Source organism: Narcine bancroftii, chromosome 9 (assembly GCF_036971445.1).
Source record: "Narcine bancroftii isolate sNarBan1 chromosome 9, sNarBan1.hap1, whole genome shotgun sequence".
Lineage (NCBI taxonomy): Eukaryota > Metazoa > Chordata > Chondrichthyes > Torpediniformes > Narcinidae > Narcine > Narcine bancroftii.
Window position 1 is genome coordinate 112,580,530 of NC_091477.1, and position 19,022 is coordinate 112,599,551.

The 19,022-nt window shown below is 37.8% G+C and overlaps 1 protein-coding gene across 9 annotated transcripts in view; it reads right to left on the reverse strand.

Annotated features, from left to right (window-relative positions):
* Positions 1 to 19,022, reverse strand: part of atr (ATR serine/threonine kinase) — a 96,136-nt gene that overhangs the window by 65,110 nt on the left and 12,004 nt on the right. For all 9 annotated transcript variants that reach the window (XR_011344345.1, XM_069897366.1, XM_069897367.1 and 6 more), the window contains 10 exons: positions 18,717 to 18,808; positions 17,533 to 17,700; positions 14,605 to 15,497; positions 11,411 to 11,604; positions 10,382 to 10,573; positions 9,456 to 9,673; positions 4,718 to 4,873; positions 3,165 to 3,363; positions 1,184 to 1,446; positions 270 to 463 (listed from right to left, as the gene is read on the reverse strand). Coding sequence is in view for 8 of the 9 variants with exons in the window: in XM_069897366.1 (XP_069753467.1) it covers positions 270 to 463; positions 1,184 to 1,446; positions 3,165 to 3,363; positions 4,718 to 4,873; positions 9,456 to 9,673; positions 10,382 to 10,573; positions 11,411 to 11,604; positions 14,605 to 15,497; positions 17,533 to 17,700; positions 18,717 to 18,808 (2,569 nt within the window). In the remaining variant the exon portion in view is untranslated. The remainder of the gene's footprint in view (positions 1 to 269; positions 464 to 1,183; positions 1,447 to 3,164; positions 3,364 to 4,717; positions 4,874 to 9,455; positions 9,674 to 10,381; positions 10,574 to 11,410; positions 11,605 to 14,604; positions 15,498 to 17,532; positions 17,701 to 18,716; positions 18,809 to 19,022) is intronic.

Genomic DNA, 19,022 nt, shown 5'->3' on the forward strand with positions numbered 1-19,022 from the left:
ATACAACAAAAAAACTGAAAAAGCTGGAAATTTGAAATATAAACACAAAATACCAGAAGATGAACAGTTAGCATTTCAGATCCAAGACTTTTCACCAGAACCTATATTGTTAAACTGGAGCTGGCAAATATAGCTAGTTAAAACTTGCTACTGATCAGCATCAGAAACAATTCAAGATGTATTTTTCAGTATTATTTCAAAATAGCAAAAGAATTTTGTTTCGATAAAATTAATCAGACCTCTTTCTTTGCAAATCCAAGTTTGCTCACCTCCTTAAGTAAACTCTGATCTTCAATTTCTTGGGATTCTAACAAATTGTGTATTTTTTCACCAAATGCAATTCTGACAACTTTATTGGGGTCTTCCATGAGGTTCAATATGGCACTGTTTATGGCTTTTGTATTGGAATCATTTTTTGCCAAATTCACATATTTGCACAAGTAGGGAATATTCTTTATGAATGCTGTGGTAATGGGGGGGGGAAACATACAACATTGAAAATGAATACAGTATTTACATGTTAGGTCTGAAATAGTCTAATATCACAATCTTATTTTAATTTTTCATAACCATCTAAAGCATTTAAAAGTTGGAAAAGATTAGATATCGTTTCATGTTTTTTTTCTTGAAACTCAGGAAGAATTTGATTTAATTCTATTGCCATGATGAAAGTGCTAAACCCCTTTTCTGCAGAGGACATACCAGTGGTTTTTTAAAAAAAAATCAAACAATGGGATTAATTACCTCCTTAGTGTACAATTTTTTTGGTTCCAGGTTACAATAACATCTTCTCTGGATACATTTTCTGGAACATTCAACGTGTTCTTTAGGACGCAGCAGACAGGAAAAACTTGATACGCTTAGAGATTAAGAAAGTAAAGGCTGGGAAATGGTGGCAATTCAATAATTTGAAGGTCTGGAAAATATACTTATTTGCTTAGATTAAGCCATTTTCATTTAAATGAAAAGGATATCATGAGGAGGAAGAGAACACATTCAAAGATAGATAGGTGCCTTAACAGTTCCAACACAGCAAATAAAGAGAGAACCAGCTATCCCAATAAAATTAAATACAAAAACCATATGCTAAAATCACTTTACCCAAGCACGAAATGGCATTTATAGCAACAGATTTTAACTTTCGTCCAGTAAACAGCTCACCTTTAACTGATACAACACTCACCCAGTTTTACTGAAGCAGGCATCGTCTTTTCAATTAACACAAGGAATGGAATGAAAACCGAAGGATCAATTGTTGGTCCAGTCAGTTCCCAATCACCTCCAATACTGATATTGCCACAGAGAAGGCCACAATCTTCATTTAGAGATATGGAGTCATACTTGGGAAGCAACAATTCAGATTTGCCTGAAAGCACACAGGCTACTTTTCCAATAGCATTGGCAAATTCTTCTTGTACCATATCTGAGCTTTCTTGGAGTTTGTTTCTGCAAAATTTCAAAGGAAAAGTTATAGCATCATCAGGTATGTGAACAGTTGAAGTTATGCAATGAAGATATATTGAATGCTCATCCCCAAATAGGGTACAAAAACATCAAGAACTTAAATATAGCATCTCTGCATTGTGGATAGAAAAAATGGGCACAGACACGGAATGAGGAACAGTGAAAGAGAGATGAAGAAATCTCAAAAGGCAAAAAAACTGAAGAATTTTGAAAGCAAGAAATGTAGCTGAGATGAAGGTATTTCATAATTCAGTTCCAGATAGCAGGATCATGATGGCTGATTTTCGTTGTTGAAGATTTAAAAGGAAAGAAAACAATAAATCAGGGGAAAGCCAGGTAATGTTCAATTCTCAAAGCTTGAAGAAGTCAGTGGGAAAATCCATAAACAACATTATTGTTACCACATTAGCATGACATCAATTTTTCTTTTTTAAATATACAATGCCAAAAATGCCAATGGTTTCCTCAAAAGCAATGGCAAAATTATTCAACTGCAGCATTTCCCTTTTTTAATCTTTGCAATGATTGCATTAAACCTTTCTTCAGCAAGTCTCAACATCTTGCTGGTGAGAAAGACAAGCCTAGCCCTTTAGGTGATCAGTGTGAATGACATTAACCCTTCTGGAAAAGGTTAATAGATTTGAGCCAGATATTTCTGCAGCATGGGAACAAGCCCAACCACCAAGCACCCATCCAGACCAAACTGGTCCCATTTTCCTGCAGTCAGCCCATATTCCTCTTACCTTTCCTATCCATGTACCTGTCTTTTGGCCCTTGCAATATCTTTCATCGGACACATACTGAGACAATCTGCTTGGAGATTTTCAACAAAGGTTATCTGCCTGAAACAACATGGTCTTCCTTGGCAATGAGTTCTCCAATAGTGAATGCAGTAAAACACCCTTTATCCAGAATTCAAGCAATCGACAATCAAATTGCACAAAATAAATCGGTAAGAGAATACAGAAGTTTAAAATTGGCACTCCCAAGCATCCCCGTGCCGTCTCAAGCAATTGGAAAATTCACTCTCTGGCATCTACCAAACTCCATATGTGTCGGATACCTGGGGTTTTATCGGCACATTCTCAGTAAGAGTTGATGATTGTCCCAGAGCACAGAGCCTTGTACAATACTCTCATTTTTTCACCAACACAGCACAGTCAAAGGCCCTTCCAGCCCATGGAATCCATACTGCCCAATTAATCTACCAACCCTGCATGTTTATGAGGGTGGGAGTAAACCAAAGCACCCAGAGAAAACCATGGGGAGAACGTACAAACTCCTTGCTGACTGCGCTGGATTCAGACCCAGGTTGCTGACATTGCACTTCACTAATCACTGCGTTAACCGTACCACCCATGTGATGATCCTTGGCAAAGGCTACATGTCCTTCTTAAGGAGTTAATATCATCCCATTTATCGACCCCCTGGCATTTATCGACCCCCTGGCATTTATCGACCCCCTGGCATTTATCGACCCCCAAGATGGTCCCATCAACCCCTGCGGGTCTACATCGATCACTTTGGAGACCCCTAGTATAAAGGAACAACAGCAGAATTGCAAATTAGCAGAAAAGTGAAAGATTCCAAGTTAAAAATGAGAAATTGTCAGATCCTTTCTTTCTTAACAACTATTCACCAATAATTAAACAAAAAACTGAGATACATAGCATTAATTTTAAAGTCAGAGAAGGACTTACATGAGAACTTCATCAACAAGAGAGTGGTATTCCACACCCAAGTAATGTAGTAGCATGGGGAAACCTTTCACTGTACTTGCACAGATGTCATCACTGCAACTCTGCAAAGACCATCTGTATATTGCTACTCTCCAATCAGGACAAATGTCTTGGTGCAGCAAAGACAACAGGTAGATACATTTTGCTTGGTTCTGCAGTGCTGTGGGTGATTAAAATAAGAAGAATACAAAACAAGGAAAATTACAATGAAGCCAAATTTATCAACAGTATTAGAATAATAGAGGCAATTATTTTTCCAAAATATTTGCTTCATGACAGATCTTGACATCAATAGAATTTTAAAAAGTAGTTAAATAAAATGGAAAAATACTCACAATGCTCAACAATTTTTCATAAAATATCATACTGATATTTAACTGTACTTTTCTCTATACCCATTGTCTTTGCAACATTATAGCCTGCTCTCCTACTTATTTTAACAGTACACTGAATTTTTTTTCATAATCGTCCTTCTTTCTGCTGCACTGAAGCATGGGTTGTCTTGTCTGCATAGCATGCAAAGGAAAGCCTTTGACTTTATCTTGGTGCACAAAGCAATAAACAATTTAACATTTTGAATCTGAAGCCACTGAAATAATGCAGTTTAATCTAACTTTACCTTTTACCTAACTTTTTAGATGTTAACATTTTTACATTTAGACAGAGCACGGTAACAGGACCTCCAGCCCACAAGCCGTGCTGCCCAAATACCCCAATTAACCTACAATCCCATACGTTTTGGAGGGTGGGAGGAAACAGGAGCACCTGGAGGAAACCCACACAGACACAGGGAAAACATACAAACTCCTTATAAGACAGTACCCTTTGGGTGACAATACAGATGCAAAATTTACATTTTTGGTGGCACAGAAAAGAGTAGCAGGGAAAGTTAGAATGATTATAGATCAAGGAGAAAGTGCACTTGATGTGGGTCTAGCTTACATGCTTCTTGTTATCCTCAGACAGTATGTTTCCCATTTTCACGAGTTTGAGAGTCTTGATTAAAGGGATACAACTTCAAGAGGTATATCAAAATTTCTCCTTTTGGAGGGTGGTGAATCTCTGGAATCCTCTGCCCCTGGCAGATGGTGGCTACTGGATCATTACATGCACTTAAAGTGAAGGTGGATAAATATTTGATAGATTGAGGAACAGAGGAGTATGGAGAAATAGTAATAGAAGAGATGGTGGAAGCAAACATCAGCCTGAAAGTCTGAAAGGCCTGCTCCTATTTTGTGTTCTTGATTGGGCTGTTACTCTCTGCATTTTCATGTTTTCCTTAATCAGCAAATAGCAATTCACTCTTAATTTCTCATAAATAAGTATGTAAATTTCTTGTATCATTGAATATTATTTTAACCACGTAACCAATTGCTGTTTTCCGTTGAAACATTTTATAATTAATTCTGCCTCCCCAACAACACCCTCTCTTTTTACATGTTGGTAATTTTACACAAGTTGCAGAACATTATTTTGCAGATCACTGAATTTATCTTAGCTAAAGTTATACTTACAGAAACTGTTTGACAAACGTTCACTGAGTGATGCAAGGTCAGAATTGAAACCAGCAGATTGGAAAGTTCCATCAGAACAGTGTTTGTGAATCCACGGTAATGACAGGAAACCACAAAGTGCATGAAGCATATCTTTGTTTTTATTATCTTGGACAACTAGTGAAATATAAAAAATATTTATATACAATACGATATACAAGTACCTAACTCAATGCACTTTGAACCAATCAAATACATTCATATTTTGACATGGTGCAACATTAGGCTTGGAGGATCCATTGCTATTCCCTAGTATATACTACTTCTCCCCCCTGAAACTGTCAAGGCAATTGACGCTGGGCATAGCTAACCTAAAAGCTATCTGGATTTAGCAATGTCATAAAACTCACATTATACTCATACAATCTTCCCATTTATTTTTTAAAACTGGCATAAATGTTTGTTTTTAAATTCTATGATTTTAGATGTTTAAAGTAACTTTAACTTCAGTCATATAATTTGTGGTGTCACACAAAGAGTTGAACTGTCATAGACAGACATCATCCCTTCATATCTTTTGCTGCAAAAGATCTGAGAGACAATTTAACGATTGGTCCTCTCTGAATTTGTGCTTTTAAACATTGGAAAACATGGTCAAATCAAATTTTTGTGCATATTTATTATCAATTTTTGGATCGTCTATATTTTGGCATTTCCACCAAGGAACAGAACAAAATCTGCAATTTAAGCTATCAAATATGACCAAGATCTATACAAAAACAATGCAGTTCATCCCAGTATAGTGCCCATACATCCACGCCTCCCCTCTCATCTCCACAACCCTGTAAACTCTTTCCTTTCAAATACTGATTCAACTCCATTTTGGATGTAACAATCAGTTCTACCTTGACCGTGACACTTAACGTAGCATACCCAACACACATTATTGGCTTGCTGCACAAGGTTTTCTCATATTTTTGGTACTTCTGTTGTTCATTTTTATTTTGTGGTGTTGATCAATTTTCGTGCAGTCACCCATGCAGTACCAAGGTGAACGTACACACTCCATTCAGACAGCACCAAATATCAGGATTGAACATGGGCCCTTGGAACTGTGAACCAACAGAACAAACACTGTGCCATCTGCTGCCAATCCTCCAGCTTGTCTATGATCTCCTTTAGTTTTACTACCTTGCTTTCAGCTCCAAGTTTTACATCATGTGCAAACTTGAAAGCTGAACACCCAAGTCAAAATTACATGAGGGAAAACTAATGACCATAGTACAGGGGATGAAAAAGTCTGGAGATGCTGTGATTGCAGTAAGTACACAAAATAGCTGGAGGAAGTCAGCAGGTCTTGCAGGGTCCAAAGGAGGAACAGATATATAACCCCTTTGTCAAGGTTTAGTAAGGGCTGCTGAAGAAGTCATGTGTACCCTTCTCCCTTGAGAAAAAAAATAGCATTTTACTCTCATCTTCATATCCTGCAACTTAGCTGATTTTATTTTTACCCTGCTTGCCATTATTCCTTTTATTCCAATCTTAATGGCCAAGCCTATTAAGTGACACTCCATCACATGTTGTGAATACCATGTAAATTCCTTCTGTCTCATTGACCCTTCATACAACTTCAAGGAGCTTTATCGGCAGTAACACAGAATTCGCCTTCAACGTTTCGATCAAAACACAGGAATGCTGGAGAAACTCAGCCGGTCTCGCAGCATCCATTGGAGGTAAAGATATATGACACCTGATGTTTCACTCAAACCTTAAAGAAGGTCTCAGGCTCAAATGAAACCAAGATATCTTTACTTGCAATAGATGCTGAAAGACCAGCTGAGTTCCTCCAGCATCTCAGTGTTTTGATAACAATGCAGACTTTAGTGTTTAATTCAATATATCCATGCTGGTTTCAGTAATCAACCAATACCTGCCCATGATGGCCAATTCTAACTAATCATTATTTTTCCCCACCGTTAAAGTCAACTGGCCATAACTGCATTTATCCTTGAACCCTTTGTGATTAAGTATGTAATGGCTGCATTTTTCTCAGGCACTCATGTTTGGAAGAGTTTGTAAACTGTTATGAAGATGAAATTAATCTTGATTAATTTAATTCACAGGCATAAATGCAACATCTTGAATTGGCTTGATATGGACTCCTGGAAGCAAGTTCAACTGAGGGGCAATTCCAAAAATATTCCACAAAGGACATTTCATTACTCTGAACAACTTTGGCACCAAAAAAGGTAGATAAAACTGTTTGAGAAAACTTTCTCTCGATACATACAATGTTTCCCTGGGAAAGTGGAGCAGGCAAGAAATTTTTATTAAAAAGTAACACATCAAGAAATTACAAGATAAATTGGAAATAACGAGCAAGCTTCCTCCTCAAACTGTGCGAGCAAAGCAATAAAGATTTTTGTTAGTAATCAAATTTTCAATTTTTCTAATACACCAAAACCCCTGCTATCTGGAATTCAAGCAACAACAGCCTCAAGCAACAGCAAAAATAAAACTAAATAAAATAAATAAGAAATAATAGGTAAAACATGTTTAAAATTATGTAAGTTAATCTTCTCTGAAGTAACACATAAACCTCTGGTGAAGATTGGAGCAAATATTCAGGCAGCGGAGTGTCTTGGTCGTGCTTTGCTCGTAGAAGCTGGTTGAATAAAGTCGTGTGAAACAGCAATGGCGTCACCCAGGATGAAGAGCTGGTTGATGCCGATCACTGTTGGGGTGACTCTCTCTAAGTGTCTCCTTATCCCTGCTTAGTAAGAGTCACCCTAGTCAGAGGCTTTATTTGTAAACTTGGAGGAAGGGAGGTGGGGGGCTTAATTAACTATAATGTTATTGTTTTGTCTTTTGGGTGGCTCCGTGGAGGGGAAGGAACCTGCAGATGCAACAACGTTTAAATGTTTTCTAAGAATATGACTGAGAATAAAGGAAAATGCTTTAAAGCTTTTATATCCATGTAAGTGGTTTGATCAGTGCAAGTATAGTAATTTTGACTTTTAAAAAAAATGTTTATTCTTTACGCAGGTGCATTAGTTCGGCATTGTAAGTCTTAAGCAACCGGAAAATATACTTATCCAGTATCCCCATAGGTGCCAGATACCAGGGGTTTCACAATACAACAATTTGCAGACATTTATTCAGTGTTACTGCTTGCCATGATTGATTCATGAGTTGCATCATAATGACACGATGAAAACTATGAACAAAGTCTACTTTAAACTTCAGTACATTACCGATTATCCAAAATGCTTGCAGCTCGACCTAACTTGGCTATCCAGATTTTTCGGATAATCGAGAAATTTCTTTGAACTGTACACGAAAGCTCCGTTGATTCAAAATGACGCTAACAGTGCAACAGACCTCCACCAAAGCTGTATCTTTGAACAGTACTATGCACAAGAGCTCCGTTGATTTCAATGGCAACTTGAGCAGTTGGGTGAAATTTTGCCCTTGCAGCTGCATCTTAGACGAGCACACGATAGCTCCATTGATTCAAAGTGGTGCTAACCATGCGTCAGACCCCCACAGTGGGTAAAAAAAAAATCAACATTTTTCAAATTGTGACATCATGTGACACCCAAAAAAAATATTTTGGATTGTATGGACCCAGAGGAATGCAAAACCCAGCAGAAATAGAAATTCACCAAGACAAATGATTACTAAAACAAAAGTTATTTTTAATTATATTTAAACATGAAAACAAGATCAAACTCTAATTTATTACTATTAACTTAACATAATTTAACCCCCTTCTAATTCTAAGTGCACATGTATGTAATGTGTGTGTAAGTTCAGAAAAGTTCTTTGATTCAGTCTAATCTCATTTCTCACTCCTCCAAGTTTACCAGTATCAGGCAATTCGTATACTGTGCACAGAATTTAACAATTATGAATTTCACCAGGCTTTGGTGCTTGAAAGGTAAATGGTTACTGCTCAGGAAGGTTCTGGTCAGTTTTCAGAGAGAGATTTGTTGCTCGTTGGACACAAACTGATTCCTTCCCATCAGCCACTTCAATGTCTTGCGGAAGAAACTTGCCCCATCAGGGATTTCCAGATGATAACATCTTTCTTTTAGGTCACCACCAGAGTTCCTTTTCTCTTTCCCTTATTTCAAGTGAAACATTATACAGCCAGCCATCTCCTCTTGTATGGACAAGGGCTTTGTCTAGGCTCAACTAAGAACTCACAACCCCAGTCCCAGCTGCTGCAGCTGAACTGTAGAATTGAATTCTCTCTCTCTCTCTCTCTCAGAGAGAAACCTGTTTGGCTCTCTCTGCTTGCAAAACCACATGACCTTCCTAGAACATCAACTGCATTCAGATAAACTACGGCACTGGACCTAATCTGTTCATCTGTTGCTTTCCAAAACAAAAAATAATCCATTATTCTACAGCATGTCCAATTAACACCTACTTGTGAAGTCTCTATGGGCATTCTTCAAAGATTTTGCAAAAGCACTTAGAGCCTGGATTGTCTGGCTTGAGCAGAGCGCTGGCATTTTAAAATGAGATCTGTGTTGTGAAATGTTTGTATCTTTTTGTGACCTACACTAAAAAAACCTGCCACAATTTCTCTCTTTTAAAACATATCTATCTACAATATAAAATATAACAATCTGTCACAGGATATTCGAGAATTTCAGTAGATCGGTTTTCAGATAATCAGAAACTATTACTTTAAACTAATAGTTTTTAAAAAAAAACAAGAAACCTCATTTTTGATATTTGATTTACCTACCTTGCAAGTAGATTACAGCATCAATTATTTTTATTAATCTATCAATCAAATGTTGTACATCATCACTGGAAGTACGTTTCAGCTGTTTCCTTCCATGTTCAAGGATCTGGGTAAACATCTCAAAATGTATCCAAATTAATTCTATTTTGATCGATGGAACTTCTTGGAAATTTTTTGTCTTCCCACTGGCAGTATCATTTGTTTTGATCTTGTCAGTGCTGAACAGAAAAAATAAAGAGGGAAATTGAATCACACAGTGGAATTTCATTGTACTTTATGTAGATTTAGCGTCCATATGTACATTGTGAAAATCAACTGGGTTAAGCACACAACATAAATTGCTATTATTGAATTCTTTATGTCATTAATTGTAAGATAATTTCAGTTTTAAAAAAATTTCTTTAAAAGTTTAAATGGAAACACAGGGAAGAAAAAACACCGGCTTCCCCATTATTCTTTCTTCGATGTTTATGTGAGCAAACGTGCCCGAACAGTAATATCGGAGTGATATTATGGAGACAACCTTAAAGCCACAAGTCAAATACAGTAAAACTCTTGGTATCCTGCACTGATAGGGATTGGTAGATGTGAATAAGTGAATTTTTCAGTTACTTGAGATTGCGTGTTACATGGCTTGGCGAACTAATGGTGAGACGCGCCAATTTTAAACAAATATATTTTTTACCTATTTATTTTCTGCAATATTTTTGCTGGTTACTGGAGACTGCCAAATGCTTGAATTCTGGAGAACAGGGGTTTTACTGTACCATGATGCAAACGAACAGCCCTTCATTGAACATCCTTTTTTGTACTAATTCTCATGTTAATCCAATTTTATCCACTACCAAATTTTACAATTCAGTAGTCAAAACACAGAATAAACATATTTTTATAACCATCAATCAAAGAAAATCAGAAAATTATACCCATGAGGAATTCTTTTGTCACAGAATGCTGTGCATAGAGCCGCCAAACGAAATAAAACTCCAATACCCTCCAATAGAGGAAGCATTTCCTTGAGTGATTCAGCGTTCTCCAAAGAACTGATCAATGTCTTCAATCTCTCATCTACATTCCACCACAAACTACTCTTGAATTTCATTTCCACTGGTGAACATCTACAAGCAAAGAACAATGTGCATTAACAAATTTGCTGGAAAAATGTTAAAGACTTTAACAAAGATGCATTGTATACAAATACATTAAGAACAGCAGCTTATAATATTGATCGGCTCTCTTGCACAAAGGTCACATCTTCCAGTTTCAATCTGAGCGATTACTCTTTTGGCATCAAAAGATCAGTGGATAACATTAACCTCTACTCTATGGAGTCAAAAAAGCAATATAATTGTACCAGCATATTCTGGTCAATTTTTACTTCTCTTTCATCAGCCAAAGCAGAAGGAAACAAGTGATCGTGCTGGAGCTCTGGAATTAGGGTACAGCTAAGAAAACTGCACACAATTCGGGACACCAGTTCCAAGAAGGATGTGAATACCCTTGAAAGAACATTAAAAAGAAATAGCAGCCTTGGCTGCAGGATTCTTGTGAAGAGGACTGACTGGCTCAGCTGGGTTTTATTCCTTGGGGGAAAAAGACCCATGCATATGAAATTACAGGAATCTTAGCCAAAATAAACAGAAAGGCATTACATGTATGTATTTCTAATGATCTTGCAACATATCAAGTAGCAAAGATTTTGGACCAGGCATCATGGAAGGTTAAAAGGTAAAGCATACCATTAGTCAGTCCAATCAAACCTGCTGATGACAGTTTTAGATGACACCATTTATTTCAGTGGAGGCAGTAAAAGGCTGATCACCCATTCTTTCATGATCTGCACCAGAGTATTTCATCTGCCAAGTCTATCACACTAGCTATTACAGGAGACGACAAAACAAAATTATCAAATATGAACACAATTTTCATGGATATTTTAAAAATGTAGTTCATACTTAGCTAGCAGGTCTGGATTCAGCGAACTTTGTGCTGTAAAACTCAAGCGTGGCCGTTTTTCTGGAACTTCATCGTTGCTACTTTCTCCACACACATCAGAAACCCCCGTTGAATGTGGAGCCCAATTACAAGTTTCCTGCATGACACGGATTCCTTCTGCTCTCATTGCTACATACAAGCAACTTAACAAATACTGAAACACAACACATCAAGTTACAACATGCAACCACAAAGAGCCCAGCACAAAAAGAAAGCAGAACATTTTAATGTAGCAAACATATTCATGACACTTCAGGTGGCTTTTTGCAACAGAGAATCTTCTAAGAAAAAGGTCAAGTAAGTTGAGACTGTATTCACTGCAGTTTTGAAAGTCAGGTAAAATTATCGAGACTCAAGAATCAGAGGTTAACAGAATAGATGATGAGAGGATGTTTCCCCTTGTGGAGGAATCTAAAACTAAAGAGGAAATTTCAGGTGGAGAAGTTTAATTTTTTTTAAATTTAGACATGGTTACAGACCCTTCCGGCCCACAAGCCTGTGTTGCCCAAACACCCCAATTAATCTACAGCCCCCGTAAATTTTGAAGGGTGGAAGGAAACTGGAGCACCCAGAAGAAACCCTCACAGACACTGGATTCTAACCCAGGTCACTTGCACTGCAATAGCATTTACCAAGTTCTCTACCCCAGAGAATTGTGGGTACATACTCTAAGCTAAGATTATTACAAGTTAGGGTGCATAACTGATGTTGGAGACCAATCTTAAACTTATTCAAATAGCAGAATCAGGTAACACATTCCTGCTTCTGTCTGTTAAGCATGTTAAAATTGAAGAATCAATGCTTAATTAGTCCATACAATGCATCAGATTTAACATTTAGTGCATAGCCAGTGGTTTGTGCTCACACTTCCATGTGCCAAGCTAGAGTAATGCGCAAGTTTTCTATCACGATGGGCAAATTAATTTCATCTGGGACATGTAGGAGACACCAAGTCAAAATCAGTCTCAACAGAAGCATGAACTAGGCAATGAGCTAAAAGATGATCACTTTTCCACATGGGAGTTAAACAAGTTAATCTGGAGATGCTGGAATCAATTGTAACACATTAAAGCGCTGGAGAAACTTGTGGTCATGCCACATCCATCACAAGTAAAGAGCAATCATATGTCGGTGAAGCCTGTGCTCCTCCCCGTTCCCCCCCCCCCACCTTTTTAATTTTCAGTTTTTCCCGACAGAGCTCAGGCCCAAACTGTTGGTCATCTTTTACTTCCCATGGACGCTGCTTGATCTGCTGAGCTTCTCCAGCACTTTAGTGAACTGCACTCTTCTACATAGCCTAATAATCACTGTTATAATTGGTTTCAGCTGATTAGTTGCTTTTCAGATAGAGAATTATGATTGATGTAACCCTAAAATGGTCTCCTGCTAGAAAAACCAGGGACTTAACCAGTTCAGTTCATTCAACTGAATATTCTGGCATTATTTACCATATTTTTTTACACATATAACGCATGCATTTTACAAACCAGGCACTCCCACACGTGATATGTATGTGCATGCTAAACTAGAATATTTTTACCTATTGAAAGAAAGTGAACAATTAATAGCAGGTGTGGGAAAGTAAAACTGGCAATTTATAGCAGGTGTGGGAATATAATAGTGGCATTGAAAGAACGTGAACAATTTATAACGGGAAAGACGCACCAGCAATTTATAGCGAGTGTGGAAATGTTATAGCGAGCGTGAGACTATAAGAGCAGCAATGAAAGAATGTGCACAGTATATAGCGGGCATGGGAAATTTTGATCTTGGGAATATCTCTGTACTGAATCCCATGGCATTCCTAGAAACAGGACATTATGGCTAGGGCTCTGCACCTATCAATACGAATTGCTCAGATCCGTCCCTGAGGGATGAAATTAACATACCAAGTGCCTCTGATTTGAGGCAACATTAGAATTAAAATCTTGCAACTCTGAAGCCTGTCTTCTATCTCTAAAGCTTGTTAATGTCTTGCAGCAAGGATATATTCTATATAATGGGTGATTGACACATCTGGGGGAAGTTGATTGGGGGTTAATAGTAGGAGATTAACTGTGACAGATACTGGTATCTGCTTTGTCTCATGTCCTATTTAAATGCAGTCAGAATTTAGATGATACCCATATGGCATATGTATGTGTGCATTATACAAAAATATTTTTACACGATTTATGATTTTTCTGTGATTTATATGCATGAAAATATGATAATGATGCACTTAAGTCAACATTTGTTACTTTAGCCCATGAATTTACAAAAATGATTGACTGGTTATTTACCAGTTTAGTTCTTAAGACCGAGCAAGGACAGGTGCTCCTTGGCGGCAAATGACCTGACTTACAAAAATTTTGACTTTTTAAAAAAGTATGGGAGAATTTGTGCAAAGCATGGCATTAACACAAATGTTCAAATGGATTCAAAATGACAGCATTCAATACATAGTCCATTGCTTGTAATGCACTATTCTATTCAGTTCGGCGGGCAGCAACCTCCTTTGAAGAAGACCGCAGAGCCCACCTCACTGACAAAAGAGGAAAAACCCAACACCCAACCAATTTTCCCCTGCAACCGTGTCTGCCTGTCCCGCATCGGACTTGTCAGCCACAAACGAGCCTGCAGCTGACGTGGACATTTACCCCTCCATAAATCTTCGTCCGCGAAGCCAAGCCAAAGAAGAAAGAAAGAAGAAAAGGGGGTGTGTTCTGTCAAATGTGCGTACAAGCACAACTATGTCTGATAATTTTATGCAGTATCAATGCAAATAGAAGTTAAAAACAATTTCCATCGAGAGAGTCCAAAGAACAGCAAAAGATCATTTATGTTTGGAGAAGTATGAGTGCAATAATGAATATCTATAATCCTTGTGTCACAATCTTTCAGTTACTCTGGAATGGGTTGAAGTTGACAACATCTGTACAAATATTACAGGATCTTGGGAGTGTTATTCTGTTTATTCAGTCCGAGAATAACCTAAATATCAGCATTCAAGGCATCTTCACCTCTGTCACATAGCAGGGTGGGATGCAAAGCTTGCAGCTACAAGCTACCAATTGCAGGAAATCCTTGACAAACTGCAAGGCACTCTCAACAGGCAAGACACAGGATTTTTTTTTTACAAAATGTAAGACTGTGCAAGGATCAAAACAAATACCTGTTGTTCAAGCTGGGTTCCTATAATTTCAGTGACAGCTCTGCAAATCAAATGTACACGGTGTTTCTGTATTGGCACTGCACACACAACTCCTGAAGGTGTAAACATCAAAAAGTGCTGGAATATATGGCATAAATCTGATCTTAATTTATCAGATTCAATCTGCTTCAACAGTCCATCACTGATTAAAGTACTTAATTTATCCATTAACATATTCAGGTAAAATGGTTCAATTGTATGCATGCCTGCAAGATGTTCAGTGTTGACTGGAAAAAGCACTCTGACCAATTCTCCAAATGGCTCCTCATATAATTGTAATTCCGTTCTGTCGGCTCCCTTGAATAATATCAACAGATCAATAAAATTTGTAAAAAACATATTTGACAATTCTTCCGGTGGTGGTCCTCCAAGGTTTACTAATTTGGATGACAGTACTAATGCCGTACTTTTTATCTTGGGACTGCCATGTTCTAAAAGGGAGCAGCTTATTTCCCACAAGATGAGTCGTTGCCTCCCACAAAACACACTTGGAAGGATTGAAGATAGTATTCTCAGCAATATGATCTCCAATAATTCAACTTGTAAATCAGAGTTCAGCTGAAGAGGTGCAGGGGTTAAATATCCTGGATTCTCTCGCTCAGTCACAACAAAACGATCAACGGTGAATGGCCACAAGGGCATTTCTTGCAACATTATATTCCTCTCTGTCAGACAGATGAGATCTTGAAAGAGTCGGAGCATTTCCTTGGTTTGTACTCCAAATATGAATGGATTCTTGTTTTTAAACAGCCAAAGCAATGAAATTATAATTTTTGCAATGCATTTATGAAGTGCCTGGCAGTTTTGGGCTGCAGCAATACGAAGAAGCCGGGTTATTATCCAGTTACTGAAATCTTTAAAAACAAGGAGGTACAATCAAATTAAATAACACAAACAAAGCCAACATAAACTTTGTCTTAAGTAAGGAGCTTTAAATGTAGTCTTGGTTCAGGCTTCACCCAAAGAAATCAGTGCTTCCAGTACAGCATGATCAATACATTCACAGATTTTAAAAAAACTATGAGAATGCTCAAAAAAAACATACTGGCCAGCATGGTGCAGTTAAGATGAATCACTAGATTAAATAACTATTAGAGACAAATACACTGAATTAGTTTCAATGAACGCAGTTAGAAACAAGTGTGAAATTTAAATACAGTACAGTACAATCCCCCATGATCTGGAATTTAATCAAGCAGAAACTTAAACAAGCAAAAAAAACTTTAAGGAATAAAATTCAAATAAATAAGACTGGGCGGGTGGACACATAAATAAATAAGACTGGGCGGATGGGCGGAGTAGAGCAGAGACTTCATTGGACACATGAGAGTTTTCCCTAATGAACAAGCAATCTCTCTCAGTAGGCTTCTTCAGGTGTATTCTCCGCTAAGAATGCGCCTGAAGAAGAGAAAGTGGCCCTTTCATTTGCCGTTCAGGTGGCAGCGCTAAAAGGGCAGTACTGGCCACCTGAAGGGACAGCTGCACCGGGATGCACATCTGAGCACATTCCGGCTCCTGTCCCTTGGGCTGTCAAGTTAGGATGGCTGGCTATCAGCGCGGGGTCATCCTCCATGGAATGTACCCACACTGATTGCTCTGCCCCCCCCACCCCCTAGCGGGGGAGGAGGGGGGGGCTGGAGCGGCCGGCGGGGGAGGAGGGGGGCTGAAGCGGCCGGCGGGGGAGGAGGGGGGCTGAAGCGGCCGGCGGGGGAGATGGGGGGCGTTACAGCACCTGCAACTGAGGTTCAAATTTAAATTGTGTAAGTTACGAGAATTACTTGATTAAAGTGTGTTCTGAATGCAGGTGTATTAGGCATTGGAAGAGTGAGTCTCGGTCAGCTGGAAAATTTGCATATCTGGCATCTGCGATCCCCATAGGTACTGGATACTGGGGATTTTACTCTATTTACTAATTATTACAATTCATGATATTCACGTTGACATTTAGAATTCCTTACGAAACAACAGAAGAACAGCTTTTTAAAAATCCCAATGGCTATCAAGCTCTTGAACCTCCCCTTCATGTCCAACCATATTTTGGTTCCACAAAAAGATCCGCGTGCCCTACTGAAATGCCACTTTTATTTTGCACAAACTGTTACTTCGACTATTCATCTAGCTTTTAGATTTGTTATCTTTTTCCACACAGGGTTATAGTTGGGATTTTTCTTACAAAGTACCTGTCAGGTTGCAGCAAGCTTGAATTTTGATGTCCATGTATGTCATATCGCACTGACATGTGTGATTAATTACAAACTTTTTTTTAGAATGGAATTTTATCAAAGAGGTTAAAAATAAAGTCTTTAATGATAATAATAATCAGTGAAGTCTCTTTTTAAAAATTGCTAACATCATGATGTATTGGTAACAATTGTTGAAAAATGCTATTCTTTGATGAAAGAAAACTCATTGTTGGAATAAACTAAAGCGAATAAAGAGGAGATGGAGGGACTCAGCAGGTCAGGCCTTACTATGGACAGAAATGGATAGTCAATGTTTTTGGCAGAAACCTTTATAGGAACTATGGTGGGACAGGAAGATATCAAGCACAAAATTGGGTTGTGGGGGTGGGGGAAGAGATATCAAGCACAATTTTATTCAACAGAAAAAAAATGCTATGCAAACTAAATTTGCTTTGATCCCTTTAGGGACAAAGATTCAATTTCTAATTCATGCTTGATGGAAGTATTGTTGTTTGAAAATGACTCCGTAAAGTAAGGAAGAAAAACGACTGCATTTGCTTCTGCATTTAATTGTCAAACTTCAAAGTAACTGTGGAGTGTATTTCCTATGACAATTGAGAGTGCTGACAGCACTCAGGCATTTCACTTTTATGTCCAGAACTTCAACGGGTATCACCATTGTTCTGCAATTTCAATATACACTCACCAATACAACTGCACTCATCATCACTGCGGAGTTGCTGAATTTCTTTGGTTGCCCTTTGCGGAGCACTCACAAACATAAGAGGGAAGGACTTCATAATGTGTTGAATAAAATCTAGCAGCATCACACATGTTGGCTGAGAGTCAGTCTTCTTCAAAAGCTCCAAAGCAACTGAAATTTAAATCAAAAGGACATTAACATTTGATGTAAACAACAGTTATGTATCTTTATCTTTGCTAAATAAAGTACAGTTTGATCTGTTGAATTTCTCCCACATTGTTTTTACTTTAACCACAGTGTAACAGACTTTTGCGTTTCATTATATTCAGCAGATCAAGATTTGGAATAAAATTGCTAACAACTGTTGCTGGATGTCAACTGGAACAATATTTCATGCAATCAACTAGACCTTTGAAACAAATAAACAAGTTGCCATTAGTTAGCAAAGTATCAGGTCATTATTCATTTTTTAAAAATCTGATGAAATACTAGTTTATTTCCTGCCATAAAATTTACCTCCTGCTTTAGTGACACAGAGTTAATTTTTTTTCAGAATTTTGTAATGAGGCTATTTATAAGGAACTCAACAACCTGCAATGTAAATATTCTTTTCAAAGTTGGGGTGGGGGGGAAGTAATGAACAAAATTTAGCATGAACATGTCACTTTTCAAAATTCACAAAAAAGTACAATTTTCAACAACAAATTCAAACTGTACGACTTGCAAACATATGCTGGAGAATTCCCCACAAAGCAAAAAAAAGCATTTAACTACAATGTCACAATCCTGTTCATTCAATATCGTTATTGTCAATTCATTTTTCCTGCAAGAATGATAAAATACGATATACACTCCTGTGTTCGGAATAAACTGCGTGAAGATTTTTTTCTGATGCATTTTGAACTACATGTTGAGCATGGCCCCTCCACAAATACCTCCTCACAGTCAAACTGAGCCAAATGAAATTCACAAAATGTTTTCAAACAGTATATAATCCAAAGATGGAATTTAGAGGTAAATGTATTTTCTTAACACTGAAGAGATGTTGTCCTGTTAACACATTGCCATAAAGCTAGCTAGCATCAAATATTAATGGGATATTGATTCAAAGGTGTGATGGGGAGAGGAGGAGCGAGGGGGGGGGGGGGGGTCAGGAACTCAGAGCACACAACAATGGAAATACTTACCAACGTCAACATCTGTCAGCATCTTATCAACGAACTGACAAAGAATCTGCCTTGGCTTCTGCACCACTGCATTATAATCTTTTGGACTAGCACTGGTGATAATAAAAGAACAAATAAATTTTCAGGTTACAATGCACAAACAATGCAGTACAATCTTTTCTAAAGTAACTTAGACTATATGGTTTAAACAGCTTCCCTATGATAACTCACCACTCCTTTCACAATATAAAGTTATTGTCAGCAATCTTCAAAGACTGTCTTTACATCCACCCTGCTTTATTCAGAAAAGTACAAAAGCACAAGATG